The following is a 24140-nucleotide window of genomic DNA, read 5'->3' on the forward strand; positions in this document are numbered from 1 at the left end:
ACCTTCCTCTTCTTACTTTCTTCATTACTCATGTTCTCCCGCTCTTATCGCAATATACTCGCTCAATCACGGAATTGCAGGTCTATAACCCTACCTTCCGCCCCTTTGACATTACGACCTGGTTACAGCGCAAGAGCGATGTCGGCTACAGCTTCGCGACCCGATCCATTTCGCCCCGCCAAGCGGGTGGCAGGACAGCGCCAGGATGTCTGGTATGCAGTTCCGGGAAACAAGTTGGGAAATATATACTAATTTGAATTCAAGGTCAATCGTCAATGAAGCCGCCGCAGCTTCGCCAGTTCAGCCGATTGTGAACATGGGCCAAGGGTTCTTGTGAGTCACCCATTTTGACCCCCAATTACTCCAAGAGATGGGAATTGACGAGCAATTTTCTGCGCAGTGGTTATAACCCTCCCAAGTTCGCTCTTGACGCTGCGAAGGATGCGCTCGACCGAGTGGAATGCAACCAATACTCTCCGACAAAGGTAGAGGACGCCAACGAATGTGCGCATGGTTACACAAGTGCTCATACAATATAGGGTCGCCCCCGCCTCAGACAGGCTATCGCGGATGCTTACTCCCCCTTCTTTGGCAAGAAGATAAACCCCGAGACCGAGGTCTCGATCACAACTGGCGCAAATGAAGGTGAGATATCAGTATAATTTATACATAAATGGACATTTGGCGCTGACAAGTGACCCAAAAAGGCATGCTCAGTGCCTTCATGGGCTTCATCGAGGATGGTGATGAGGTCATTATCTTCGAGCCCTTCTTTGACCAGTAAGCAGCTCCGATATTGCGGGAGGATTGAGGCGATACTAATTCATTTGGAATAGATATATTAGCAACATTGAGATGCCCGGCGGTACTATCCGCTATGTTCCTCTCCACCCGCCCAAGGATGGTGCCACCAAGACCTCTCCTGCATCGGAGTGGACTATTAACTTTGAGGAGCTCGAGGGTGCCATGAACTCTAAGACAAAGATGATTGTAAGCATACAACCCCAAGATTTCAATGGATATTTAAGCTAACTGTAGCAGGTCTTGAACTCACCGTAAGCAGCCTTGATTAGACAAATGGGGTCTCAACTAACAGTATATTAGGCACAACCCTGTTGGCAAGGTCTTCTCGCGCGAGGAGCTCGAGCGCATCGGTGAACTGTGCATCAAGTACAACCTTATCATCTTATCTGATGAAGTCTACGACCGCCTCTTCTACGTTCCCTACACTAGAATCGCTACTCTGTCCCCAGAGCTGTACGAGCGCACTTTGACCGTGGGCTCTGCCGGCAAGGCCTTCTACGCCACTGGTTGGCGTGTTGGGTACCTCATCGGCCCCGAACACCTGATCAAGTACGTGGCTGGTGCACACACCCGTATCTGTTACAGCAGTGTGTCTCCTCTCCAGGAAGCTGCTGCTGTTGCTTTCGAGCAGGCCGAGAAAGAGGGCTTCTGGGACGAGAGCCGCACAGACATGAAGGGTAAAATTGAGCGGTTCTGCGAGGTCTTTGATGAGCTTGGTATCCCGGTACGTGATTACTAAACCCCCAACTATCAAATCTACTTTGTCATATATTGATCTTGCTGACATCAATCTCTACAGTATTCTGATCCTGAGGGTGGATACTTTGTGCTTGTCAACATGGCCTCTGTAAAGCTCCCGGCTGACTATCCCTTCCCGCCCCATGTTGCTAGCCGTCCTCGTGATTTCAAGCTCTGCTGGTTCCTCATCCAGGAAGTTGGCGTAGCTGCTATCCCTCCCACTGAATTCTACACTGATGCCAACACCCACATCGCTGAGGATTATCTCCGCTTTGCGGTGTGCAAGGACGATGATGTCCTTGAGACTGCCAAGGAGCGCTTGAGAGGTCTGAAGAAGTATATCACCCAGTAAAGAAAGATATACAGGGCTGTTATGTGTGAGAAGTGACAAGATATACATAGAAGTGTTACGATGCCAATAGAAAATTGGATATAAAGATGCAAGATATGTGTAACAAACCCCAATTCTCCTTATATCCATATTCCTTTGCATGATTAATCTACCAGTATACTCATGTACAGCTACTGCTATGTAACTTACAGCACCTAAAAACAATGAACCAGGCACAGTAGGACAAGCGCACAACCACGCGACGGTCTTTGTTTCTATGAACAAAGGAGGGGGCGATCAACTTCCCCTCCAAACCGCCGCCACCACCGAAAACGTAATACATAAATGGGCATCCTGGACCTGGGGGGCATCCACCGAATTCGCACTGATGATATCTCTCTCCAAACCAGCCACCCCAGGTCCAGGACCCCGGTACAAAGAATTAGGGCTAGGGAGGGGACGGCTCCCTACCCTGGCCACGGCATCTCCAACTCCATGGGGCCCGTTCCCGCCCCGTCCCAACCGACGCCACGGCAGAATAACCGCCGGTCCATTGAAAGGACCTCCGAGAAACCTGCCCCGCACGTGCGAGCCACCACGTCGCTCACCGAAGGATGGGTGGCTCGGTGCGCCCTCAGAATCCAATAGTTGGATTCGAGGGCTTCGCACACTCTCCGGAAGCCCAACCCCATACGGTGGTTACCGAGCAACGTGGGGCGACGCTCGCTTGCGCAGGTCAGATCCTCGCAGTGGCGCCGGTCAGCACCGACCCACTCCGTCTCACAAGCATGCCGCAAGCCAAGACGGCTCTTATCGATGGTGCCACCCATCTCGAGTCCCATCTGGCGGCGCAACATGCTGTCCATGTCCTTGTCACTGGCCCACATGTTGTGAGCCCGCATCCAGTCCCGGACAAGCCGGTAAAGATAGTCCACGAGGGCTGGATGTTCAACCGCCGCTGGAAGAGAAGAAGTATTAGCATATGATCTAAAAGGTAGGAAATTGTGAGGGTTGTAAGATATCAAAGTGCAAGGGAACTGAAAGTGAAATGAAGCTGGAAGTGTCAAGAAAGTGAAAGTGATATAAACTTACCGAAGAGACAAATTGCCAGGCACCGGCGGAACCGGTCCTTCTCTTTGTCCTCGAATCGCACACATTGTGCGATTCGAGGTGAACATTCACGCCCTGCGTGACTGGCTGGAGCGTCCGCAGCATTTACCGGGGTGTCCAGCTCCGCAAACACAAAGTAATCACCTCGGTCGCGGGCGGAGCTGAACCACAGCGCCTGACGATGGCGCTCAGGGCTGTCCCACTGGTGAAGGCTGGGAAGCATTGGTGGACCCACGAGATCGTCGTACGGAATCAAACCGGCCAAGTGCTGCTCCAGGACTGGCTGCGTCGTGCAATTCAGCCAGTGCCTCTTGGCATCCCCCCACAGGTGGTGCTTGCCGCAGTAGCGGACCAAGGAAAACGGTCCGCAGTTAGGGCAAACAACGGATACCCCATCCCCCAAAACACAGAGGACTTGGCAGTCTTTCTCCTCGCAGACAATGCCGAGTGTGGGGAAGTCCATTTGTGCTTCAGGGGCTGGGGCTCCGATGTTGCCGAACTGCTTGGCTGTGGGAGTCGGTTCATCATCCTCGAACGACTCGGGTGGAGACGGAGAACGACCTTCCACTCCATCGCCCTGAGAGGAAGCACTTGAAACGGTGCGCTCGGTGTCCGCGCTGCGCTCTTGCTGACGCTTTATCAACTTCCTGCGCATCCGTTTGTCATGCTTCCTCTGTTTGTATACACTCTTCCTGCCACACCGGCTAGACTCGGCTGGACTTTGGTCACCTGACTGAACGGCGCCATCTGAACTGGGAGCATCTGTCCCAAATCCAGCCGAATCTGTGGTAGGTAAGGCGGAAGAGGCACGGGAGGGCGATCGAGGGTCGGCTGTTGGGGACGAGGATGCGGTTTCCTGGTCCCTAAAGAGCCCTGTAATTTTTTTGTTAGCATTTATTCAAAGCAGAACCCAAGTAAAATGCGATTGCATACCTAGACTGGCCACATCAAAAGACTGACTTCGACACAAGACTGGCTCCTGCGCCTCGTGGCCGCCAAGGTACTCTTCAGGGTCTAAATAATAATTAGCAGCTGCATCAATAACGATATCAAGAGTAAGTAACTTACCAGAAAACCACACCTCGTCCCTGTTGTCCGAGACAGGACACCGAAGCCCTACCTCATCCCCCCGCGGAGTAAAGCACAGCTCATCTGAAGTCTCTGCTGGCTCACTTTCTTCCACTTGCACTCCCCCTTCCCCCTCATCCTCTTTCTTCCATGGGCTGCTCATAGGTGTGAAGAAAGATGAAAGTGAGGATGAGGGGAGGGGGAGTGGGGGGAGAGGTGGGTTCGGGCCGTCTCGAATGATGGAGAAAACGGGGCAGTCAAGTCATTGGAGGTGATGGGGGTGGTAGGGGATCGGGGGGCATTGACTGTTTGTTGGCCAGCAACTGCCGCAAGCTGCTGCTCAGTCGGGACATCCTGTCGAGCGATGTCCTGCACCCCCGAAAGTAAGTCAACACGCCGGTTGTCACCATGTTGGTCGTCACGTTGGTCTGTAACATAGTCTGTGCTGTGACCGGTGACGTGGTCTGCGTCCTTCTTTCCTGAGTCGGAGCCAGACAAACCAGACATGCGCTTGCCCTTACGCTTACCCTTGCCCTTTGACCTTTTGTTGCTCTTCTGGGTATCAATAGTGAGCGTAGAAACTCTCTTGGTCAACCCTTTCTCGGTCGACTCTTCATGTGGAGACTCTTCATGAAGCAACTCTTCCTCGGTCAACTCTTGACTTCCCATTAACTCCATCGTATGTTCTTGCCCTAACACTGACTGCCGCGTGCTTGGCACAACTGACGCATCGGACTTTTCGTCCTTAGAACTTCCTTCTTCAGCTGTGGAAGATTCTTGGGCTCTGTTTGGCATGTTCTTTGATGCCATTCTCCCTTTATTCTTCCTTCGAAAAGGGGGATTGTGATCGGCAATCAACTTTCCAAACAGTTTGCTGTCGCCAGCGTCGCCAGTCTCTGCAATCATACATTGAATGCGCAGCCAAATCCGGACCGGAAGTGCCATGTATTGGCCGTAAGTGTTCTATGATATGTTAGTTAAATTCCAAGAATAATGGTGAAGTTTGTATACTGACAGGGTCCTTTTCAGAAATCATCTGATAAAACGGGTCACGCTCATCAACGGTGGCTATCATCTGCTCCTGGCGTCTAGCATTCCGTCTACTGACGAACTTGAACTTGATGATTGGCGATTTTTCTTTCGCCTTCATCCAGTTTACTCGGCAGCCGCATGTGTCCCGGCGGGATGTCCAGTCGATGTAATGGCTCTCTCTCTTTGGATTATTTGACTCTCGATCAGCCGCTGCACAACCTGGCTCGATGTTTCTCATGCCAATCTTCTGTGGAAACATGAAGAGTGCTTCAATCGATTGCATGGTCCCCGGAATGCCACCTGGGTGATTGGTGGGAATCGTGAAGTCAATATATACCAATCTTGGACCTTCAACAGCCCCCTGAAGGTTGCCCTTGGGGTTGCCCTTGGGATTGTTCTCCACGGTAAATGTCGGGGCTGGGGTCTGCCAGTTCTCAATCTTCAGCCTCAACTGGCCATTGCCCAGAGTGAGCCCAGCCTTTTTATCATCCCAATCATCTGACTTGGACTGAGTCATGCCGGGTTGTTCCTCTGCGGATTGGCTTGATTCGGGCAGCGCCATCTCAGAACTGGTCGAAACAGGGTTAAGCAGTTCTGGCACTCGCGTTCTGCGAGTTGTGTACTGCTTTGTGGCGGAGGACTGAGCCTTTTCAAGGCATAGCTGAGCTTTGAGCTCATCGGAGCTGGGTAGCTGGGTGTGTACTTCCGACTTTACGTCGGGTCTCTGTTCAGACGCAGGTTGGGGGTCATGCGGGAGAACATTACCATCGGCAAACTTGCTCAAGACGGTAGGCATTTCGGATGATGTGGTGAACTGTTGGATTGTTAGTGACTCTCCATCGAGTTATGCCTTTCTTCAGAGTTGGAAGACATACCGAGTGGAAATAAGAAAGAGGTATTTGATTTTCTCTGTCAAGTATGGGAATGAAGCTGACTATTCATTAGCTGGGAGTCATGGATATCCGATGCCATGGTTCACAAGAAGACTCACTTGATGATAGGCAAAAGCCTATAGCAGTTTCTTACTGCTCACTGAGTTTCTGATGTGTCAGTTGAGGCTCATCAAGGATGCACAAAGAGCGTACCAAATATTCCTCGGTCGGCACAAGGTTCTCTTCGACCCAAGATTGCTCTCGAAGTATTCAACAAAGATATTTCGCTGCAGGATACATCAGTCAAATTCACGATGGGTCATCTGTCTTCACAAGAGATGACTTACCACGATCGGCCTTCAACACAGTGACAAGCTGTTAGCTTTTGATCTGAATGCGACAGGTTGTTTGCACTGCTCCGACCATGTGTTAGTCAACAGAACAAGAAGTGATACATCTTGAAGACAAATGACTTACCAAGAAGTCCTTGGGACACTGGAAGCTGTGGGATTTGATCTTACGCGGGAGGTTGTGTGTACTGTCCCGACCATGCATCAGTCAACAGAACGATAGCAGACACGACTCTGCCCAAATGACTTGTCCTTGGGGCACTCAAAACCGGGAAAATGGTCCTACAATTGTGGCTGCTGTCTTGGTTTATCCATCAGCCAAGGTCCATGGATATCTGGGATGACCCAACGCGTGAAGATGTGCGACAACTTACTGTGTGGGGTTTCAAAGCTTGGCCCATGCGTCTATGTCATGCACCATGTGGTGAAATGCGTTTTGTGCTCTTTGGGACAATGGCTTTTGTCAGTCAAAGAGATGAAAAGTGAGATGCACGAGCCAAAGTTATTGGGTGTGTGGGGAGGAGATGTTTGAAAGAAAGGAGACTGGGATGAGAAAGAGATGGAGACAAAGGAAGACAACAAGAAAGGACAAGCATCGATAAGCATCGATAAGCATCGCAGTTCGACAACAATGGATGAGACAAACAGTCTGTGCACGTGCTACCACCACAGGGTCTTCGATCGGAAGTTGCGACTGGCCGGGCGAATGTGACAGAAATGAAGATACTTACATGTCTCTTTCCCAGCAAAGTTATTGCTTAAGGCTGGTCAGGCAAATTGAGTGAAGCATCGAGGTATGAAAAAGGTTTGATGAGCTCTGCCGGTGCTGTGGGTTTATGGTTATCATCAAGTTGCAGTTCCAGTCCCGCTTACTTGACAAGAGTCTCAAGTTGAACCTTGGGACCTTCTCTAAGACGGAAGCTTCCGTTGGATTCTGTGCCCAAAGGATTAATACGTGATACGGAATATCCGTATTGAGCAAATGCCCTGACATGCAATTGGAAATATCAAAACGACAATACGGCTTGCTTGTCACCCCCACACAAATACCCCCATGATTCCGACTTCATATTTATTCCACAACATGCGATCTATCAAGAGTAGGAATTTGCAGAGCTATATCCGACGGCATCAGCCTCTGCTCAACACTTCTGCTCGCCACCCAACTACATCGAAGACGAAGCGACAGAACTGACGTGGAGGCTTGGAGGACGCCGCGCGAACGCCGCACGAACAGGAAGTACATTGCGAGCGACGTTTTCTTCAGCTAGTTTTAATATTACTTAGCTCTAGACTCAGGAATTTGATCTCATATTGAAGGCAATTGCTGCTTTATATCAACCTTCTTGCGTGGAAGTTCTAGAAAACACACCTGAAGCAATTCACCTGAAGAAGAGATACTACATAAAGCCAGTAGAGTAGTCATAATCTCTTAAATTGCCATGAACACAACACAGGGAATTAATTACGAACCAGAGGGTCTTTTTGACGTATAATTCAAGACATGTAGTTGCAAGTTGTTAGGGTGCGGTTTGATCACGTGTGGTCACGTTTCTCTCTGATCTCGTGGATGTCACGTGATGTGGCTCTTTCAGCGCCAGCGACCACGACTCGATTAAGCATCAAGTATTTTTTTCCACGCACCCCATCCTTTAGCGGACTTACTAAATTACCTGTAATCATGATGGAATATATTCTAATTTGATCAGTCATCTTCCCACTACTCCAAGTTGTGCTCGTGGAAGTTTTACTCTGCACTCGAGTGCGATCTTCGGTGAATCGATTCACAGACTGGAACACTCGAGTTAAGCGGCAACAGCCAAAAACAAAGACTAACCCCCAGATGTCAAACAACATGGCTGCAGTCTACGCGCATGACACGGAACCAAAATATCTGTACAAGCATGATGTTAGATCAACCAGCTTTCGCTGTCCGGCTATTGGCTCTCAGTCGTGGGCGGCTAAGCGCCCATGGTGGCTATATTTGGCCGATTGTCCACTCCGGCGCTTTCGACACACACAGTAGCCAGTGAGACGCTCTGATGCTTCATGAAACAAACCATTACACAGACTCCTTGTCTTCAGGCTTTATTTTTATATTTTCTTTGTTTCGAAATGGTTATGGTTCACTCTGATTGGGGCTGTCTCGACTATACGGGGTTGCCAAGGCCCATCAGACTGCTTCTTTATGAGCGACATTGGGCTATTGTTATGTCTGCTGCCGCCCAGGATGTCTGACAATTTTTAAGTGACGTTTGCAGGCTACTATATTTGAAGATTCATTGTCCCTTGTTTTATTTTGATTCTATTGTTCTCAGTCCCGGTCTATTCATCTATTGATCCCCCCATTCATTCAACATCTATAAGAAATCATATACAACCATGTCCCTCCACTAGTCCGGACTTTTCCTTTGCTCTCTTTATCCTCTTTTAAGGACTCTCCGCTTTGCTGCAGGCTTTGCATATTTTTTCTTGATTTAATTACGCCTCCCAAGCATTCCTGGTCTTCGCTGGACGAGATCACACCTGAAACATTCGACAACTATCGCTTTCGAGCAAAATAATCGCTACAATGGTATTCACCCGATCCGGCCGATCAGTCTTTCCGCTGCTCCCACCTTATGGAGCTCACGATTCAAGCACGGGGCGGATAATTCCTCTACATCCAGATGGCCTCACTCCCTATCTCGGTCTGCGAGCTCGACTTTCACAAGTATGGATCAATCGATGGACCATACTTTTGCTGCTTGTTCTCTTCCGGGTGTTGATTGCAGTTGGCGACTTGCAGTCCAACATGGCATCCGCCAAGCGTGAGGCTCTCTCTGCATGCACGTCGGTGGAATCCATGGGTAGTGCGATGGCCTCAATGCCCTACTACCTATCCAAGGGTACCAACGAGCTTGTGGCTTCCTCAGTTGATGAGGCTGTTTCTGCCCTGAAATCCGTGTTGTTGATGACTATCACGGGCGTCGGGGAGATCCTTTGGTTTGTCATTAACATGATGTACTCCACCTACGCCTGTCTCATTACAATGGCCGTCCGCGGCACAGTAGGAGCCGGGATTGAATTGATCAAGGAAGCTACTGAGTGGATCAACAAAACTCTCAAGACAATCAGTGGCGACATTGAGAGTACCGTCGACAAATACAAAGACGAACTGAACTCATTCCTCGAGACAATCAACAAAGTGGCTAGCGTGTTCTCGGACGATCCTAGTCCAATCAACCTCAACGGCACAATTACTACGCTGGAGAATTTGTCTCTTCCGTCGTCAGTTAACCGCACGGTTGAAAAATTGGACAGCCTCGTCCTCCCCAACTTCAAAGAGATCCAAAATTACACAAAGACCCTCTTTGAGACACCTTTTAAAGAAGTCAGAGATTTGGTCAATGGCACTTTGGGCACTTACAGCTTTGATCGGTCCGCTCTCCCGGTCCCTGCCAAGACACAGTTGACCTTCTGCAATGACAACAAAGGAATCAACGATTTCTTTAACGGTGTCACCGAGCTGACACTAAAGGCACGCAAGATATTCATTGCTGTCCTGATCATTGCTGCCATATTGGTGTGCATTCCAATCGTGTGGCAAGAAATCCGCCGATGGCGCTCAATGAAAGAGCGCTCCCAGCTAGTTCGCAAGGAAGCCCATGATCCTATGGACGTTGTCTACATTGTCTCACGGCCATACACCGCCGCTGCAGGTATCAAGGCAGCAAGTCACTTCAGCAACAGTCGCCGACAGATTCTCGTTCGATGGGCCATTGCCTACGCAACATCCCTCCCTGCTCTTTTCGTGTTGGCTCTTGCACTAGCGGCACTATTCTCCTGTCTGTGTCAATACCTCCTCCTGCACTCGGTAAAACAAACTGTTCCCGCACTGAGCGCCGAGGTGGGCGAATTCGCAGACAAGGTCGTTGATGCACTGGAAAGTGCCTCGACGGACTGGGCTACCGACACCAACAAGGCCATCATTAATCTCGACACCGACCTAAACCACAACGTCTTCGGCTGGGTCAACACCAGCACGCACGCCATAAACGGGACTCTAAACTTCTTCATCTACAACACATCCAGCGTTCTAAACGAGACCTTCAAAGGTACCATTCTACAAGAACCTGTCTACGAGCTATACGAGTGCCTCATCGGCCTCAAAGCAGAGGCACTCCAAAAGGGTCTGAACTGGGTAGCTGAGCACGCACATATCTCCCTCCCCACTCTTCCAAACGACACATTCTCCGCCGGTGCCGCCTCCAGCATCAATGACACCTCCGATCCCTCCGACAGTTTCCTTGCCGATGCAGGCGACCAGACGGCCAACAAAATTTCCGAGGTTGTCGTCAGTGTGATCAACAAACTAGAAGCAGCGGTGCGCATCGAAGCCATCATTGCCACTGTCATTCTCCTGCTCTGGGTGTTCATTGCCTTGATTGGTATCACTCGTGCCATGATGCTTTTCTGGAGTCGCGACAAAAACCGCGGCGAGGGGGGCCAGGGTCATATCCTGGATCCTGTGCCCAATAGTGGACCACCACCCCAAGATCCGAATGGCTTTACTGAAGTTCCACTCACTGGTATTCCGAGGAATATGTCTGGAGATGGACACATTGTCCCTCAGTATACAGCGGCGGCACCATCTGTACCTGTACGGAGTGAGCCGTCATATGGTGATGAGAAGCTTGGTTTTGCAGGGCAAAGGAATTATGAGCATGCATTGCAGGTGGACTCGGGTCCTGATCTGAGGGGAAGTAGCTACGTTGAATATGATGTAAAACGATGATGGGGATATATTCCCGTCTTCCTTAATCTTGTTTTCTATCTTCGCTTTTCGCAAGAGAACTGTGCTCTGCATCCTGACTCTCTCTCTCTCTCTCTCTCTCTCTCTCTTTTTGTGCCATCCCCACCATCTCACTGTACTGCCTTGGCCATTTGTTTCTATATGGGGCCAGTGTTCTATCATAATAATTCCCAATAAGACAGCATTTCTGGTTTAGAATCAAGAATGCCACTTGATTTAAAAATCATAATTTCCCATTCCATATTGAATATCATTATAAAGAGTACAATACACTTCATACAACGCCTCTTACCAAATTGGTATAAATATGATAGAAAGTATTTCAATCTAATTGTCTGACTATACTAAACAAAAACTCCAAGACATGGTATACTCTCATACAAATCATCGATCATAAATTCACAGCCACTATATGGCAACAAAGAAACTCTTCTCTCCCTCCTTTGGCTGAACTCTCACCCGTTCAATAATCGGATCAGCACAGCTAATCCGAATACGCTCAGGGGTAGCAGGGGACTCCAAAAAAAGCACGTCCTTCACATTCCACTGCTTACGTGCAGCCTTCAAGGCATCACGAATAGCAAAGAAGACCGCACTACCCATAAACAAGGGCGGCTCGCCGACACCGCGAGAGCGTTGAATGGTGCGCAAGTTCTCCCACTCCACATCCTTAAGCAAACTCACGTTGAAAATCTGCGGGATATCACGGAAGCCAGGGATCTTGTAGTTGCCCGGGCCTTTTGTGAATAGCTGACCAGAGGCACGGTGCCAGAGACTCTCTTCCGTAGTGAAGAGGCCTTGTCCTTGTATAAAGGCGCCTTCAATCTGGCCGTAGTCCACTGAGGGGTTGATGCTGCGACCCACATCCATCTTTATGTCGGCGCGTAGAGGCGTCCAATCACCTGTCAGTGTGTCGATTTGCACTTCGGCTGCAGTAACTCCTTGTGTGAAGTAGAAGAACATCTGGCCGCTGTTCTCACCCCATACGTAGCCGATATCGGGGGTACGGTAGTATCCTTGTGCGGAGAGGTTGACGCGGTCGAAGTAAGCTGCGTGGGCAAGTTCTTTCATGGTGGCGTTAGGCATTTTCTCACGGAAGGGACGTAGACGCTCGTTGATTTGTTCACATGCATTAAAGATGGCATAGCCGTTGAGATCGGAGCTTGCTGAAGCAGCGGTTGCCGAGGTATTTGCCACTGTATTAGTTGCGGTTTCAGATATGAAGACGCTCGCCTGCGGCACTTGCAACGCTTCCGCGGCGATCATGGTCATCTTTGTATGGAGGCCTTGTCCCATTTCAACGCCACCGTGTGCTACAAGGACACTGCCATCGTGGTAGATGTGAACCAAAGCTCCTGCTTGGTTCAAGAAGAGAGCTGTAAAGGAGATACCGAACTTGGTTGGCACAATCGCCATTCCACGTTTGGACCACTTGTGCTGCGCGTTGTATTTCTCAACAGCCTTCCGACGCTCATTGTAAGAGCTCTCTTCCATCACTTGCTTGTACATCAACGGCACATACCAATCTTTGAGAGGCTGGTTGAAATGTGTCGTATCATCTGGCTTGTACATATTGATGGCCCGGATCTCTTCGGCCGGAATATCCAGATGATCTGCAATCTCTGATATATAACACTCAGCGAAGAACAGGCCTTGTGGTCCGCCAAAGCCACGGAAAGCTGTGTTTGAAACAGTGTTGGTTTTGCAAATCCGGCCGCGTACATTGACATTCGGTATTTTATACACGCCATCAATGTGCGACAAGCTTCGCTCCACGACGGCACCAGATAAATCTTGCGTGTGACCTCCATTGGCGAATACATCTGCATCGAGCGCAAGGAGCTTTCCTTCTTTGGTCACACCAACCTTCCATCGACAGAGGAACGGGTGACGCTGACCGGAAGTCAATATATCTTCATCGCGGTTGAGCATACATCGCACGGGTCGCTTCATTTTTGTAGCCGCAACGGCACAAATACCAGCCAGCTGAACAGATCGTGACTCCTTGCCGCCAAAGCCACCACCAAGTCGCTTCACACGCGATACGATTTTATTCGCAGATACTCCTGTCACCTGAGCGACATAGGCTTGTCTGTAAACGATTAGCTTTTATTCTGTGATGATACACAGTCGAATAGATCGCTACTCACGTTTCGGTAGGATTCTGGGTACCACTCCAAATCTCCATTTCACCATCCTCCGGCTTGGGAATTGCCACACAGGCTTGGGTTTCCAGGTAGAAGTGCTCTTGGCCACCCATTCGCGAAACTCCGGTAAAGATGTGGTCAGCTTTTTTGAAAGCTTCCTCGGTATCACCATTCTTGATGAAGCGATAGTGCTCAAAGTAAGACTCCGCCTCGATGGCCTCTTCCATCGTAAGGATACTGGGGAGGTCTTCGTATTCAACCTTGACAGCCCTCATGCCTTCCTCAGCTATTTTAGCGGAAGTTGCCAGGATTACACCAATCGGTTGACCAGCTGTGGTAACTTCATCGACAGCGAAGAAAAGCTCATCGGACTTGGGTTGCCCCCACCAGTTTGCCTGAGGGCTAGGAAGATCCGTGTGGTCCACGTAGTCCGCAACACCTGGGATGTCCAATGCAGCGGACGGGTCAACGCTGAGGATCTTGGCATGAGGTTTGGTAGACAGAAGCATGCAGGCGAATAACTCATTCTGTTGAACAGGAATATCATCTGTGTATTGAGCCTCTCCTGTGGTCTGTTTCAACGCTGCAACGTGCGGAGTGGCTCGTCCAAGAATCTTCTGTTGATAGGCGACGGAGGTCTCAAGATCCTTTGCTCCTGTGGAAATTTCTCTCTCGATCTCAGCGATAACGTCTGGATCCAAATCCGAAGCCTTGACCTCGAGTCCTGAAAGTACGTCGTAGTAGAATCTGTAGAAGAATCCCAAAGCCAAAGACTTCCGGTAACTGGCCATACCACCAGGAACTCCAAACGGCAGATTGAAATCCTGCTCCAGTGCACTCATGACTCCCTCTAGAGTTGCGGGGTTCGTGAACTTCTTGCCAACCAAAAATGCCTCGGCATTCTTCGCTGAAACTGTCATAGCTGCCATACCACCAAACACAAGATTGGCGCTGACCACATCATTGGTCTCAGAAAGAGTCACCCGTAACGCGGAGTTGACAATTGCGATATCATCATCCTTCCGCTTGGCCTGTTTGTAGGCTCGCATGTGCTCTCCCTGCGCCTTAGCAGCTGGAATGCGCAAGCTAGCGATGATTGCGTTCGGGGCGAGGGCAGTCTTTCTGTATCCCTGGAAGAATTCGGTCATTGGAATTTCAGTCTCGCCTTCGAGAGACTTGGCCACGAGAATAGTGTTGGTGGCTACCAAAACCGGGTTAAGATCAGAGATTGGTGATGCAGTGGCCAAGTTACCCGCCGGGGAAGCGACATTTCGGATCTGTCGCCCAGCGAAATAGAGCAACTGCTTCTTAATCGCTTCGAAAGGCTGGCCTCTGGCTTCACCGTATTTCTCTACCGCTTGGTCACAGATGTGTTCGAGGTCTGTTAAAGACACATTTGCACCAATCTCCAAACAATCGTCGTGCAAGGTAAATTGTCGCAATTCGGGAATATCTCCCAGATAGACGGAAGCCGCGTATCGCATTGCTTTGAACTTAATCTCAATTTGCGTCTCCGTGCTTCCACCAATTAGTTTAGCGTCTGGGTAGACGTTCTTAATCTGCAACAGTTGCGCGACGGTCACTGGTCGGTACCATTTCTTCTTCTTGTTACCATATGCTAAGGGTCGGTATTCGTGTTTCCGCAGAGCGGCAGGGAAGATCAACTCTGTGTCTGGACTGTACGGCTTGAAGTCCGGCGCAGGAAACTTGTAATCGGCTGTCTCGTTCTCCCCATTGTTGGTGGAAGACCCTTTACAGCAGCCACCGGAGCCCTTTTTCTCCATGCAGCAGCCCGAGCCACCATTGGCAGAGGCCTTTCCGCAGTTGTTGGTTGAGTTGAAGCTCTGAGCAGCATCTAGAATAGGTCGATAACCTGTGCATCGGCAAAGGTTTCCATCGAAGGCTTCTTCAACATCGTGTTCCGAGGGAGACGGGTCGTTTCGCAGCAGGGCATAAAGAGACTTGAAGCTATCAGTCAACTTCACATCCCTTCCAAAAAAAAACAAAAAAAAAAAAAACAGAATCAAGCGAAAGGACCACATAGGCGTACCATGACTATTCCAGGAGTACAGAAACCACATTGACTTCCATTACCGACCGCAATCCGCTGCTGGATAGCATGGGGATCTTTCACACTCCCAATCCCTTCGACTGTGATAACGTGTTTACCGTCAATGCTAACGAGTGGAGCAATACAGGCATTCACGGATGCATGGTAGATTTTCTTCGTTGTAGGATTGATATGGGAGACGACCTATTGACCGATAACACCTCTGGTTAGCACTAGGTGCATAACCCAATATAGTTGACTCAAACCCACCACAGTACAAGCACCACAGCCTCCCTCGGCACATCCAAGCTTTGTACCTGTCAACCCAATACCCCGCAGGTATTCGAGTAGAGTCACTTCCGGGTTGATCGTGTCTATCGCGACCTTGGTGCCGTTGAGATAGAACCGAATAGTGTCATCCCAGTCTTCAGTCAATGCAGAGAGGCTGGTCAGCTTCTCAACCACGACTGTGGAGTCCGTCTCTAGGATTCCCGGCGCCATGGTGGAAATGTGGTGATTGTGGCGATATTTAGAGGTAGGCTTTCAAGGGCGACTTCAGGTGCGCATCTTGGGTTTTATAGCGAATTGAGGAATTCCGCAAGGGCTTAAATTTATTACTAAAATGAAGTCTTGCAAAAAGTCAGTATCAAAGGAGGGGAAGTTCAGATGAGATCAGTTCTCTAGATTCGATATCAGGTGGGCCCCTTGTTATCTTTGCGGGGATCGCCACTGTCCGATGGGGGAAGTCGGATGACCGTCGGATTCCGGCTTGGCACCTCCAGGACCCAGTGGTTTTGCTGGGATTACTACTAACTACCTATGTAACTATGTATATATTACTATGTATATAATAAGTCTTTAACATCTGCCTTGGTCAAATTTCTATATCTGAATTACGCCAAAACCAAAAAAAAAAAAAAAAAGAAAGAAAGATATGCTACAATACATATATAAAGAAATGGTCCATAAATGGTAACCCGCAAATGCACGCTCACGGTCTCGATCCTGCAAAGGCTTTCTCTTCCTCTTCCCACTTCTTTCGTTCAACGACACTTCGGGCCCTATATGATGATGGAATTAGCAAAGAGTGTATGAGACATTGAGACAGCAACAACTTACCGATAGGCCTTCACAAAACGCCAAACCTCTGTGTCTGCAAGGTTCCAAGCCTCAACAACATCCTTGATGTTGATACGGTTCGTTTCCTTATTCTTAATTACCTCACGGGCCTTCTGGATGAGTTCATATTCTTTGCCGACGCCTTGTTCGCTTGGCGTGCGATCCTGCGCGCTCTTGGCTGAGTCTTTGTCATTCTCAGTTGCGGGATCAATATTACCCCCACGAGGGATCTTGAAACCAAACTGCCATTCAAACTCGTCCAAGAGTTCTGAGGGGAGACTCTGGCCTGCCTGGGCAGGGAGAGATTCCACTGTCATCCACAAAGAAGTCCCGACAGCATCTTCACCTGCGACAACCTGCTTGAAGATCACTCCCCGGTATGAAGAACCCAATTCGGGTCCAAGGTGTTCCTTGGTCACCTCAGACAACCATGCGTCGCGCTCGGTCTCCCGACGAACTTCTGGTGTGGTGATCTCCTCCGAGTTCCTCTGCAAACTGATAAGAGTGTAGGGGTGAGGAAGGGTGCCGATGGTGAACAAGAAGGTGGTGTTTTTATAGGTCGAAGGCTGGCTGATACGCATGGGTTGCTTTGCAGACCCAGATCCACATGGACGGCACTCAGGTTCATTGGGTGGACAAGAGTCGGGAATGGGCGATTCGGGGCACTGAATAAGAGCCTTTGCCAGCCGAAGAGCAGGTTCCACCAACGCGGTAGTGTGTTGAGGGAACGGCTTCAGCACGGCCAGTCCGGCGGGGAAGGAGCTATGGAAGTGATTGTGGAGGTGGGAGTTGATCAGTTGGACAAGAGCCAGTTGACCACTCGCAGGGTTCTGGGTCATCTTTTCATGCACGGCAGAGTAGTGAGAGGTAATAGCTGCAGATTTATAAAACGCCAAAGCACTCGGCGGCTCAACCTTGAACGATTCCGGTGCAATCAGATCAATAAAGGACTGGGTTTTATCATCGAGCTTCAGAACTGCGCTCTGAACAGCCACATCGATCCGCGACTTGTCCGCCGCGTAGAGGCCATTCTTGAGGTTTTCAAATCGGGTAATTAACTCTGGGGCAGTTCCCCGGCGAAGGTATGAGAGCATCGGGTCATCATAACGCGCCATAGGGAAGCAGTGGAAGTCCGCGAGCAAGCCGGTGCCCATGTGCCCCCACGCAAGCCAAGCGAACACCTCGTTCTGTGTTTTGGGCGCAAGTTTCCACTTCTGAACAATTTCATAGTTGGGGTTATTCATCGCATCGCCCGGAGTCAATACCACGGGCTTAAATCCTTGTGCAAACCATGCCCGACGCCACGCGAGAAGCAATTCCGCATCGGCATTCTGCAAGTCCTTGAGATCCTTGCCATTGGATTTGTTGGGATTATACTTCGCATCGTAGTATGTGTAGATCGGTCGACGTTCGCGGAGGGGAGGGAGGACGGATCGATTCTCATCCAAGGTGATGGCAGAGGAGAATGGGTTCAACCATTCGAGGGTGCTGTACCATTTCGACTCGCCGTGTGTGCTGTTGGTCTGTTCCTCGGGCTGCTCGTGGGAGGGAGGGCGGAACGAGGGCAGGTGGAAGTTGCTTAATGAAGGTAGTTTTGGTGTGGGCACGAACTTGGCCGGGCCTGTGGCTGATTGCTCGCCGGCATCAGGCACCGGAGAGGACGAGAAAATGAATAGCAAAAGCGCGACAAAAACGATTACAGACAGGAGAGCTGTACTCCTATGAGGAATCATCTTCCCAACATTCAAACCAGAGGACCTGTATAGAGGCCCGTCAAAAGTTGAAGGGAAAAAAAAACACGTGTGGCTTCAAACCGCGACGCTTCTCCTGAAACTCCGCCTCGAACGAGACCGGATTTGGCCAACGCAGTCTTGGCAAGAAAATGACGGTAGATTTGAAGGCAACTCAGTACACTCCCAACTGAATCTCTTGGGCTAAATTGATTTCACTATGGGTTTCAATGATGTACCAAATATAAAATCGACCCCTTGATAATAATCTTTCGGACTAGGATGGGGATGTTGATTCCTTACAAGGTTGCCTGAGCTCGAAACGCAAATGATGACTCAGCCAATTGGAAACCTTATATGACCTCATCGGAAGGGTGGTCCGTGAACATACAACATAGAAGCTCTGGTGTATAAAGCATGTATAAAGCAGGTATATGTTCAAGATATGCTAGTATCTCTCTTTTACACAATTAGGGTAATTGACACTCTTATTCCCTATATACATATTGTGTTCATTTACAAGGAAATAGCAATGATTCATGAACATTGAACACTCCAACATATATATTTCTGTAGGTACCTACCATTGACCTAGACTAATGGAGCCACGTGAAGGCTTTATAATATGATATGTGTACCAGTGATGTTTCACTAAACCATAGATACATATCTTGAAACTACCGGCATATGCTATGTTGTACATATATACATGTACCTTGAACTTCCATCTAGTTACATGCCCTCTTCACCGATATCAGACCTTTACAGTAGTTATAATCTCAGCACCTGAGATATGGCTGGCCCAGCAAGCATGGTCTTAAGGTATCATACAAATTATTCAGTGGATATGTCAGACAAAGGTAAATAACTAAACCTCCTGGTACAATCTACTTTGTACTCCCTACAATGTACAACCTCGCCTCAGTTCTGCCAATCTGTGCCGCTCTGGGCTGGAGAAACCTCAACTCCGGCGCCACCCCACCATGTACAAGGCGGTGAGCACTATGTGGGGAAAACAGCTAATCAGCGCCTCAATTCTCATTGGCAGAAATAGCGGCGAGATCGGACTTTTCCACTATGGGGGGGTAATTTTAATATTGAGTCATCGTATCTTTCATTCTCCAACTATTTTGAACATACTGCAATGATGGCTGTAGGAACGGCCTCTTTGCAGGACCGCCTGGAGATATGGGCACAAAGGTTGAACAACCTGACTGTCTCTCCATTGACCCGCGATTATCCCGATACACAAAAGACCGACAGCAAGAGAGTCATTGAAGCTTTTGAGTCTCTTCAACTCCCTAAGGAGAAGCTTTCGGGCTCATCATCTGGATTCACTGCTTTCCTGACTGCATACGTTATTCTGGTAGCGCGATTGACCGGTGATGAGGACATCGCTGTGGGCACAAACTCCAACGAGGATGGTCGTGCATTCGTCATCCGGGTGCCCATTGATACCTCGGAGTCTTTTGCCCAGCTCCATGCCAAAGTAGAAAAGGTATGTATGTATGTTTCTTGCCATAGGGTTTACTGCTAAAAGCCCCGCAGGCATATAAGGAGGGCTCCTCCCAAATCGTGCCCTTGGGCAGCCTTCGCTCGTATATCCAGGAGAAGTCCAAGTCCGAACGCACACCGGTCCTCTTCCGATTCGCCGCATATGATGCCCCCGCTGCGTCGCAGGATTATCCTGCAAACACCTTCGATACTACTGATTTGGTGGTGAATGTTGCCCCGGGTTCAACTGAGGTCGAACTGGGCGCATACTACAACCAGCGTCTCTTCTCGAGTGCTCGTATTGCTATCGTTTTGAAGCAACTAGCCAGTATTGCTAGTAATGCTGCTGCCAACCCAGATGAGGCTATCGGCCATATCGACTTCATGACCGAAGATCAGCGCGCACTCTTGCCCGACCCAACATCCAATTTGAACTGGTCTAACTTCCGTGGTGCCATCCACGATATTTTTACTGCCAATGCTGAAAGCCACCCAGACAAGTTGTGTGTGGTTGAAACTCAGTCGAACAGCTCCCCTCACCGCGAGTTCACCTATCGCCAAATCAACGAGGCTTCCAACATCCTCGGCCATCATCTCGTACGGTCTGGCATTCAGCGAGGAGAGGTTGTCATGGTTTATGCCTACCGTGGTGTGGACCTGGTGGTTGCTGTCATGGGAATCTTGAAGGCCGGTGCGACGTTCTCGGTTATCGACCCCGCCTATCCTCCGGAACGTCAAAACATCTACCTTGATGTTGCCCGTCCCCGCGCTTTGGTGAACATTGCCAAGGCTACAAGAGATGCAGGTGAACTTGCGGACATTGTGCGTACTTTCATCGACGAGAATCTTGAGCTCCGCACTGAAATTCCTGCGCTTGCCCTACTCGATGATGGAACTCTTGCCGGTGGATCCGTCAACGGTCAAGATGTCTTCGCCAACGAGGTTGCATTGAAGTCTAAGTCTACTGGTGTCATCGTTGGTCCTGACTCTATTCCCACCCTGTCTTTCACATCCGGCTCGGAAGGCCGACCGAAGGGCGTTCGTGGCCGACACTTCTCTCTGGCCTATTATTTCCCTTGGATGTCTGAGACTTTCAAGCTCACCCCAGACGAGAAGTTCACTATGCTGAGCGGCATCGCTCACGATCCTATTCAGAGAGATATTTTCACTCCATTGTTCTTGGGTGCTCAACTCTTGGTGCCCGCCCGGGAGGACATCCAAAACGAAAAGCTTGCTGAATGGATGCAGAAGTACGGTGCCACCATCACTCACCTTACGCCTGCTATGGGTCAAATTCTTGTCGGTGGTGCCTCCGCTCAATTCCCTGCTCTTCACCACGCATTCTTTGTGGGTGATATTCTGATTAAGCGAGACTGCCGCTCACTCCAGGGACTTGCGCCCAATGTCAGCATTGTGAACATGTACGGAACAACTGAAACCCAGCGTGCTGTCAGCTACTTTGAAATTCCTAGCTACGCCAGCAACGAGGGCTACTTGAACAACATGAAGGATGTGATTATGGCTGGTCGCGGGATGTTGGATGTGCAGATGCTGGTTGTCAACCGCTATGACCCCACTCGCCTCTGTGCTGTTGGAGAGGTCGGCGAGATCTACGTCCGTGCGGCAGGTCTTGCAGAGGGCTACCTTGGTTCCCCGGAACTGAGTGCGAAGAAGTTCCTTACCAACTGGTTTGTGAAGCCTGAAGTCTGGGCGGAAAAGGATCAAGCCGAATCCAAGAACGAGCCTTGGCGCGAATTCTACGTTGGTCCTCGTGATCGCCTTTATCGCAGTGGTGATCTAGGCCGTTACACGCCGTCTGGAGATGTTGAATGCTCTGGCCGCGCCGACGACCAAGTGAAGATCCGTGGTTTCCGTATTGAGCTTGGAGAGATTGACACCCATCTTTCTCAGCACCCTCTGGTCCGTGAGAACGTGACCTTGGTGCGAAGAGATAAGGACGAGGAACCCACGTTGGTCAGCTACTTTGTGCCCGATATGAACAAGTGGGCCTCATGGTTGGAGAGCAAGGGCCTTAACGATGATGACTCCGAATCTGAGGGTATGGTTGGCCTGTTGCGTCGCTTCCGTCCTCTCCGTGATGATGCTCGTGAGCACCTCCGGAGCAAGCTTCCTACATACGCAGTGCCAACCGTTATCATTCCCCTTAAGCGCATGCCTCTGAACCCGAACGGCAAGGTCGACAAACCCGCACTTCCATTCCCAGACACTGCAGAGCTGAGCGCCGCTGCGCCCCGCCGCCGCTCGTCTGCAGTGCAGGCCCTTTCTGAAACCGAGCAGACACTGGCTCAAGTCTGGGCCAAGCTCATCCCTAATGTGACATCTCGCATGATTGGACCGGATGACTCCTTCTTTGATCTCGGTGGCCACAGTATCCTCGCACAGCAAATGTTCTTCGAGCTTCGTCGCAAGTGGCGTGTTATTGACATCAGCATGAACGCTATCTTCCGCAGCCCGACCCTCAAGGGCTTTGCTAGCGAGATTGACCGCCTGCTCGCAATGGAATCATTTGCAACTAGCGATGACAAGTCTCTAGCTGTGCAAGCTACTAATGAGCCGGATGATGAGTACTCGAAGGATGCTGTCAAGCTTGTGAATGAACTGCCCAAGACATTCCCTCAGCGCACCGAGGCTATGCTCACTAGCGAACCCACGGTGTTCCTTACTGGAGCCACTGGTTTCCTAGGCGCGCATATCCTCCGAGACCTACTTACCCGTAAGTCTCCTTCCACCAGGGTGGTAGCTTTGGTTCGGGCAAAGTCCGAGGAGCAGGCACTTGAGCGACTCCGCTCCACTTGCCGCGCATATGGTTTCTGGGACGAAGCATGGACCCACAAGTTGCAAGCCCTCTGTGGTGATCTTGGAAAGCCGCAGTTTGGCCTTTCCCAGACAACGTGGGACGACCTCACCAACCGTGTCGATGCTGTGGTTCACAACGGAGCTCTTGTCCACTGGGTCTACCCCTATGCCACACTGAGACCGGCTAATGTTCTGGGTACCATCGATGCCCTCAAGCTGTGCGCCAGTGGAAAGGCCAAGCAGTTTGCTTTCGTCAGTTCGACCAGTGCTTTGGATAAGGATCACTACGTCCAAGAATCCGAGCGTATCATCGCCGCTGGTGGAAATGGTATCAGCGAAGACGACGATATGGAAGGCAGCAGAGTTGGCCTTGGAACCGGTTACGGCCAAAGCAAATGGGCTGGAGAATACCTTGTCAAAGAGGCCGGCCGCAGAGGCCTGAGGGGAACTATTATTCGCTCCGGATATGTTCTTGGTGATTCGGTCACTGGAACCACTAACACTGATGATTTCCTCATCCGTATGCTCAAGGGCTGCATTCAAATTGGTCTTCGCCCAAATATCTTCAACACCGTGAACATGGTCCCTGTCGACCATGTGGCTCGTATTGTCATTGCCACTGCCTTCCACCCACCTTCCACGGGCGTTAACGTCGCCCATGTTACTGGACACCCTCGCTTGCGCTTCAACCAGTTCCTTGGTGCGCTAGAGCTCTACGGATACAATGTCCCCCAGGTTGACTACGTGCCTTGGTCCACTTCCCTTGAGCAATATGTCAACGATGGCGAGCACAATGACAAGGAGTCTCAGCATGCTCTGTAAGTTTCATCCTTTTTTCGGTCCATTGACGGATTCACACTAACCTTTTTTAGTATGCCCCTGTACCACTTTGTTACTTCAGACCTTCCCTCCAACACCAAGGCACCAGAATTGGATGATGTGAACGCAGCGACGGCTCTGCGTGCCGATGCTATCTGGTCGGGCGTTGACGCATCAGCCGGTGCTGGCGTGACCGAGGAATTGGTCGGCTTGTATGCTTCGTATCTAGTACAAACCGGGTTCCTCCCCGCACCAACTGTCGCGGGGGCCCGCCCTCTACCTGCTGCTCAGATCAGCGAGGAACAGAAGAAGACCCTGTTGAGTGTCGGTGGCCGTGGTGGTGCATCTTGAAATCTATAAAAAAGATCTCATGTACTTATTCTGATATTCTGATTTTCAAAAAGCCTTTACATTTCCAACCCTTCTGCAAAATATGTATTAAATTGAGCCATTAAAACGGTGGCTTGTAGTATACGACCCTGATAGTTCGGAATCGCTCGGCGTTATCGAAAGAGCCCGATTTGCCAATATGCCCGTTCTGTATTACTCGGGACTCGCCGTTTTCCCTCTCCACTCTTTATTTACTCCTATCACTGGGGAGTTTATATAGCTTAAAAAAGACCCTCTTTCTTGCTCTCTTCCGTATTTCTCTCCGCAATTAATTAGTATTCCATTATGTCTGAAGGTAAGTGTGTGAGCGCGCGTTCTTGGAAATTCAATTTCCCATAAAATTTTCCCAGTTTCTTTCTTATCTCTCATCTCTCATTACACCCGGTCAAGACTTGTCGGAACTCTGTGAGACGTACCGGTTGTTGGGTGGGGGATTCCAGGTACTTACCTGGTTCCCTGCTCACGACTGAGTCT

At 50.0% G+C, this 24140-nt stretch overlaps 6 protein-coding genes across 6 annotated transcripts; 3 read left to right on the forward strand and 3 right to left on the reverse strand.

The window, feature by feature from the left end:
• Positions 1 to 138: 138 nt before the first annotated feature.
• N7455_012061 (kynurenine--oxoglutarate transaminase) lies at positions 139 to 1894 on the forward strand (the record flags this gene model as incomplete). Its single annotated transcript, XM_040960831.2, has 9 exons — positions 139 to 212; positions 265 to 333; positions 401 to 485; positions 540 to 645; positions 708 to 780; positions 837 to 990; positions 1042 to 1055; positions 1105 to 1528; positions 1604 to 1894. 9 exons carry the CDS (start codon positions 139 to 141, stop codon positions 1892 to 1894), a joined length of 1290 nt encoding a protein of 429 aa, XP_040808698.2.
• A 446-nt stretch (positions 1895 to 2340) lies between these two features.
• Positions 2341 to 5879, reverse strand: N7455_012062 (uncharacterized protein; the record flags this gene model as incomplete). Its single annotated transcript, XM_065606808.1, has 6 exons — positions 2341 to 2831; positions 2966 to 3856; positions 3917 to 3997; positions 4052 to 4206; positions 4302 to 5014; positions 5067 to 5879. The coding sequence occupies 6 exons, from the start codon at positions 5877 to 5879 to the stop codon at positions 2341 to 2343; spliced, it is 3144 nt and encodes a 1047-aa protein (XP_065459974.1).
• Positions 5880 to 9099: 3220 nt separating this feature from the next.
• On the forward strand, positions 9100 to 11082 carry prm1 (pheromone-regulated protein PRM1; the record flags this gene model as incomplete). Its single annotated transcript, XM_040960873.2, has 1 exon — positions 9100 to 11082. One exon carries the CDS (start codon positions 9100 to 9102, stop codon positions 11080 to 11082), a length of 1983 nt encoding a protein of 660 aa, XP_040808713.2.
• Positions 11083 to 11508: 426 nt separating this feature from the next.
• On the reverse strand, positions 11509 to 15798 carry N7455_012064 (putative xanthine dehydrogenase HxA; the record flags this gene model as incomplete). The annotated part of the gene is made up of 4 exons (XM_040960835.2): positions 11509 to 13192; positions 13251 to 15208; positions 15298 to 15501; positions 15568 to 15798. 4 exons carry the CDS (start codon positions 15796 to 15798, stop codon positions 11509 to 11511), a joined length of 4077 nt encoding a protein of 1358 aa, XP_040808703.2.
• A 405-nt stretch (positions 15799 to 16203) lies between these two features.
• N7455_012065 (uncharacterized protein) lies at positions 16204 to 18407 on the reverse strand. Its single transcript, XM_040960864.2, has 2 exons — positions 16417 to 18407; positions 16204 to 16358 (listed from the first exon to the last, which is right to left on the reverse strand). Exons 1-2 carry the CDS (start codon positions 18147 to 18149, stop codon positions 16289 to 16291), a joined length of 1803 nt encoding a protein of 600 aa, XP_040808710.1. The 5' UTR covers positions 18150 to 18407; the 3' UTR covers positions 16204 to 16288.
• An 883-nt stretch (positions 18408 to 19290) lies between these two features.
• aarA (L-aminoadipate-semialdehyde dehydrogenase) lies at positions 19291 to 23627 on the forward strand (the record flags this gene model as incomplete). The annotated part of the gene is made up of 3 exons (XM_040960844.2): positions 19291 to 19644; positions 19695 to 23275; positions 23330 to 23627. The coding sequence occupies 3 exons, from the start codon at positions 19291 to 19293 to the stop codon at positions 23625 to 23627; spliced, it is 4233 nt and encodes a 1410-aa protein (XP_040808705.2).
• Between the last annotated feature and the right edge of the window lie 513 nt (positions 23628 to 24140).

Source organism: Penicillium solitum (genome assembly GCF_028829755.1).
Source record: "Penicillium solitum strain IBT 25940 chromosome Unknown utg000009l_segment0_segment0, whole genome shotgun sequence".
NCBI classification, from domain to species: domain Eukaryota; kingdom Fungi; phylum Ascomycota; class Eurotiomycetes; order Eurotiales; family Aspergillaceae; genus Penicillium; species Penicillium solitum.